Source organism: Herpailurus yagouaroundi, unplaced genomic scaffold (genome assembly GCF_014898765.1).
Source record: "Herpailurus yagouaroundi ecotype Mexico unplaced genomic scaffold, PumYag 28, whole genome shotgun sequence".
NCBI classification, from domain to species: Eukaryota; Metazoa; Chordata; class Mammalia; order Carnivora; family Felidae; genus Herpailurus; species Herpailurus yagouaroundi.
In genome coordinates this window covers 106,306,915-106,312,745 of record NW_024412376.1, presented here as the reverse complement: position 1 = coordinate 106,312,745, position 5,831 = coordinate 106,306,915, and the positions used below count along the sequence as shown (strand labels likewise).

Here is a 5,831-nt window from a genome sequence, read left to right as displayed (position 1 = left end):
TGAACAGGCTAGGACCCTGTCCTCACGGTGATTGCAGTGTGCTGTGGAAGGGAGCACGAGTACAGACAGAAGGTATGAATCTTAGTTCACAAAGCCATGTGTTTACCAAAAACCACTTTCCTTTTTCTATTTATATCATCTCATCCCACTGAGTAGCAAACTTTCAATCATGGTCGTTACTTACACTATAAGAAAGTGGGATAGGTCCCCAATAATCGCAGGATGGATCTTTAACTTCTTTCTGGTCTTTGGGACTCATTCTTCTGTCTATTCTTGCCATTTGTGGTACACTCTGTCCACCCACCCGCGTCTTCCTGCGTCACCCGTCACATCTAGCATGACTGCTGCAATGAGCTTGGGGTTCTGCACAGTGCGGGCTGTGCCTTTAACTGCAGGCAGTTTCCCTGGTCAACCCTGAAGAAATCTCCAGGGCAAGAAATGAAAAATAAATGGGTTATCTACTTGAAAAGAGAGAAGGTAAAAGTATAGAGGAAATGAACAAAACTAGTATCTTAATAAATTATCATCGCAAAATGAGTGTATAAGTATGTAATGGCAAGTTTTTCTGTCAGCATACTCTTAGCATATTCTGTTAGCATATTCTTGTACAGTGGCTGCTGTACAAAGTAACACGAATTGGGGGTGCCTGGGTGGCTCAGTCGGTTACGTGTCCAACTCTTGATTTCAGCTCAGGTCATGATCCCAGGGTCATGGGATCCTCTCTGAGCATGGAGCCTGCTTAAGATTCTCTCTCTCTCTCTCTCTCTCTCTCTCTCTCTCTCTCCCTCTGCCCCTCTCCCACTTGTGCTCTTTCTCTCTAAAAATATCCTCCTCCCCCCAAAAAAACCCCAAAGTGACACAAATTTAGTGGTTTAAAGCAACAGAAATTTATTATCTCACAGTTTAGGGGCCCAGAAGTCCAAAATCAGTATTACTGTGCTGAAATCAAAGTATCAGCAGGCCATGTTCCTTCCAGAGGCTCTGGGGGAGAATCCATTCCTTGCTTCTTCAGGCTTCTGGTGGCTGTTGGTATTCCATGGCCATGGCCACATCACTCCAGTCTTCAAGGTCGACATCTTCAAGTCTCTCTCTGCTCTGTCTTCACATCCCCTTCTCTGGGTGTGTGTCAAACCTCCCTCTGCCTTCCTCTTACAAGGACACTAGTGATGGCATTTAGGGCCCACCCAGGTAATCCAGGATAATCTTACCATCTCAAGCTCCTTAAATTAGTTGTATCTATATAGATGGTTTCTCCAAGTAAAGTACAACGGTTAGTACCTGATCTCTTTCGGGGCGTTATCAGCCTACCATAGCATGAGTTAATATCTCCCATTTCAAAACAACTCTCATTGAGCACAGACTCTGCTTTCCCTTACAGCAAACTCTTTGAAAAAGGTGCCCGTACTTACTTCCTCTTCTTTCTTTAACTCATCAGCACTGTGATGGGTCTGCCCTTGGTCAAGGTCACCATTGACCTTTGTGTCACCTGATCAGTTCTCTGTGATCATCATGCTTGATGTATCAGTAGCAGTTGACGAAATTGATGATGTCCTCTTTCTTGAAACAGTTTTTTTCACTTAGCCTCTTGAATACACCCTTTCTTGTTTCTCCTCCTACTTCAATGACCCTCTCCCCAACCTTCTTTTGCTGGTCCCTTCTCATCTTCCTTTTAATATTAAATGCATCAGTCTCTGACATCTTTTCTGTATGTTTACTCACACCTAAGTGACCTCATCCAATCCCTCTTTATATGGATGTTCAACATTTGCCCTTGGGTGTGTAATTGGCATCTCAAACTCAATGAGTCAAAACCGAACTCTTGATTTCTTCCCCAGCACTACTCACCCTTCTGTCTTCTCCTGATCAGTAAATGGCAATGCCCTTCTTCCAGTTACTTTTGAAACAATAGTTGCGACCTGCCAACAAACCCTCATGGCTTTCCTTTTGAAATATATCTGGACTCTCAGCTACAGTACTACTGTCACTGTCTTCCAAGATACCATCAGCTCTTGCCTGGATGAGTGAAATAGTTTCTAGCTAGTCTCATGGCTTCCTGAGTTAACCCCACTCCCTGCCCCAGTCTATTTTTCACACAATAGTTAAAATGATTCTTTCAGCCTCATTCCTGTGCTCAAACTTCTCCAGTTAAGGTACAGCATAGGGAATGGAGTCAATGGTATTATAATAGCATTGCACGGTGACAGCTGAGGTGAGCGCAGCATAACATACAGACATGTCAAATCACCGTGTTGTGTACTTGAAACTAATAAGACATTGTGTATCAACTGTACTTCAATTTAAAAAAATTTATTGCAGGATATATATGATGACAACAAATGCTGTGTTTTTGTTTGCCTGATAAACAAAAATTCTCCAGTTGCTTACTCGTTCAGATTAAAACCCAGAGTCCTACAGTTGCCTCTAAGATCCCTATGATCAGGCCCCCTGTGACCTCTCAGGCCTCACTGTCTGCTACTCTGTCCTTTAATCCTGCCCCTCCAACCATACTGGCCTCTTTGCTGTTCCTCATCCACACTTAGCACGCTCATTCCTTGGAGCCTTTGCACCCGCTTTTCTTTTCTGCCTGGTGTCTGCATAGTTTGATATCTGCATGGCTTGATTAATTTCTTCTTTTGGGTCTCTGTTCAACTATCACTTTGGTAGCAAGGATTTCTCTGTACAAATTAAAAGCCCCCGTCCTCACTCTCCATCCCTCCTGTCTTGTTTTATTTTTCTTTATATCACTTGTAATCACCTGGCATATGTTTACCTCTTTCCTATCTGTCTCTCCCTAATCAATTGCAAATTATGTGAGGACAGGGCCTAAGCTTTATTTACAGCTAAATTCTAATGCCTAGGACAGTGCCTAGTACATAATTGGTGTTTAGTAAATACTTGTTGAATGAGTGGATGGATGAATTAATATTTAGGTGCTGTGAAAAGAAGGTACATGTTGCCAGGAATGAAATGTGGGTTCTGGGGAAAGCCTATGTGAATGCTTTCCTGAGGAAGGGACGTGTGTGTTGAAACATAACGGGGGGATGAGGAAATGCAGAAGGCGTTGCAGGCAGATGGTACAACGTGTACAAAGGGTCCGTGGCTGAAGGCAGCATGATGAATTCATGCAACTGAGAGAAGGCCACTATGGCTGGAGCTCAGAGAGTGAGGGAGGATGGCACAATTCCAGAAGAATCTGGAGATACAGGCAAGGACCAGGCCATGAATAGCCTTGGAAACTGAGTTAAGACTTAGGTCTTCATTGGAAGAGTCACAAGAAGCTACTGAACACAAAAACTTGTACCTGAATGTTCAGAGCAGCACCATGCCCAATAGCCCAAAGGGGCAGCAACTCGGGTGCCCATCAACTGATGATAGATAAACAAAATGTGGTCTAACAATGGAATCTTAGCCATAAAAAGGGATAAAGTACTGATACATGTCATAGCATGTACACACCTTGAAATGTTATGCTAAGTGAAGGAAACCAGACACAAAATACCATATAGTGTAAGGTTCTATGCAGATAAATTGTCCAGAATAGGCAAACCCTTAGAGATGGAATGTAGATTTCTGGTTTTCAGGAGCAGAGAGAATGGGGGAAATGAAGAATGACTGTCAATGCTTAGAAGCTTCTTTCTGGGGTGATGAAGATGTTCCCGAATGAGATCATGGTATCGGTGGCATAACTTTGTAAATATATGAAAGCCACTGAATTGTATATTTTGAAACGGTAAGTATTATGGTATGGGAATTATAACTCAATTTAAAAAAAGAAACTATCGAGAGGTTTAATTGAGGGTGAAGGGTAGCAGCATTTGGTACGGCCAGATTTATATTTTGAAATGACTGTTTTAGCTGCAGTGCAGAGATGAATTAGCGGTTGGGGGTTTGGGCCCCAAGAGAAGATCAGAGACACCAGTGAGGAGCACTGCAACAGTCCAGAGAAAGAGACAGAGTTAAAACCTACAAGATTAGGGGCGCCTGGGTGGCGCAGTCGGTTAAGCGTCCGACTTCAGCCAGGTCACGATCTCGCGATCCGTGAGTTCGAGCCCCGAGTCAGGCTCTGGGCTGATGGCTCGGAGCCTGGAGCCTGTTTCCGATTCTGTGTCTCCCTCTCTCTCTGCCCCTCCCCCGTTCATGCTCTGTCTCTCTCTGTCCCAAAAATAAAAATAAAACGTTGAAAAAAAAATTAAAAAAAAAAAAAAAACAAAAAAACAAACCTACAAGACTTATTAAGGGGCTGGATTTTAGGGACAAGAGAGAGAGAAGTCAAGGATATCTCCTGGCTTTGGCTGTCTCCCAGCACAGTAATTTGGGCTTTTACCTGGCACATGTCTTAATAAATGGCACTCATAGTTTCAAAAAATCAACTTATAATGGTAAAATGCTGCATACATTTTAATTATTATAACTAATCATGATATATTTGCCCTTATGATACTGATAATGAGGATGTGGTTTTTGGAAAATTAACGTAGACCTAGTGAGCTTGTGAGAGACTGTTTGAAATGCTTGCATTATCATCTTCTTCCCTCAAGATAGTGTTTGAAATCTATTTGGATTCATGGTGTCTCATGTTGCGATTCTTTGGTGATCTCACTGTCCTTAGTCCCAAGAAGACTCCTGGGTCGCATCCAGGCCAATGGCTTTTTAAAGAAAAGAAGCCAAGTGAAACAGATTTGCTACACCAAGATGGTCCTCTTCTTCATGAAAATGTACGCAAAGGAGTTAGTGACTTCTGCAACTGGGCTACTTCTTTTGTAAGTTAGTAGTAGGATTTACAACCTACTTTTATTTTTTTTTAAATTTTTTAATGTTTATTTTTGAGACGGAGAGAAACAGAGCATGAACAGGGGAGGGTCAGAGGGAGGGAGACACAGAATCCGAAGCAGGCTCCAGGCTCCGAGCTGTCAGCACAGAGCCCGACACAGGGCTCAACTCACGGACTGTGAGATCATGACTTGAGCCGAAGTCGGATGCTCAACCGACTGAGCCACCCAGGCGCCTCTCAACCTACTGTTATTTTTTAAGTTTAATTATTTATTTTGAGAGGAGAGAGAGAGAGAGAGAGAGAGAGAGAGAGAGTGAGAGCGCTTGAGTCTGGGAGGTGCAGAAAGAGAAGGAGAGAGAATCCCAAGTAGGCTCTACACTGTCAGCATGGAGCCCGATGCAGGGCTTGAACTCACCAACCCATGAGATCATGACCTGAGCCAAAATCATGAGTCTGATGCTTAACAGCCTGAGACACCCAGGCACCTGCTTACAGCCTACTTTTTAAAGTCAAGCTCATGGGACGTCTGGGTGGCTCAGTTAGTTAAGTGTCTGACTTCGGCTCAGATCATGATCTCACGATTCGTGAGTTCGAGCCCCGCGTCGGGCTCTGTGCTGACAGCTCAGAGCCTGGAACCTGCTTCAGATTCTGTGTTCCGTCTCTCTCTGCCCCTCTGTCGCTTGCTGTCTGTCTCTCAAACATAAACATTAAAGTCAAGCTCGGAGTTACTATTACTAAAAAACAGTGTTCACATATGATAAATAATCAAAGTCATAAAGGAATCTTTATGACTCTGTCACCATTTATAATAGAAATGTGTCCTGTAGATGATGTTTCTGGAAAGTTTGCCAACTTGCAGCCTATTCAAATGTTTATTGTTTATATCCCACATTGCTGTTGTTTCTTTCTTTCTTTTTAGTGGCTCTCTTTCTTTGCCATCTTTATTGAGATATAACTGACATATAACATTATGTAAGTTTAAGGTGTACAATGTGATAATTTTACACACACAGACACACACACACACACACACATATTGCAAAATGATTGCCACAATAGG

General features: G+C 42.9%; 1 protein-coding gene across 1 annotated transcript in view; it reads left to right on the top strand.

The window, feature by feature from the left end:
* FAM47E (family with sequence similarity 47 member E) overlaps window positions 1–5,831 on the top strand; it is a 38,369-nt gene that overhangs the window by 8,978 nt on the left and 23,560 nt on the right. The window contains 1 exon segment of the mRNA XM_040480884.1: window positions 4,610–4,760. Coding sequence (XP_040336818.1) covers window positions 4,610–4,760 — 151 coding nt within the window.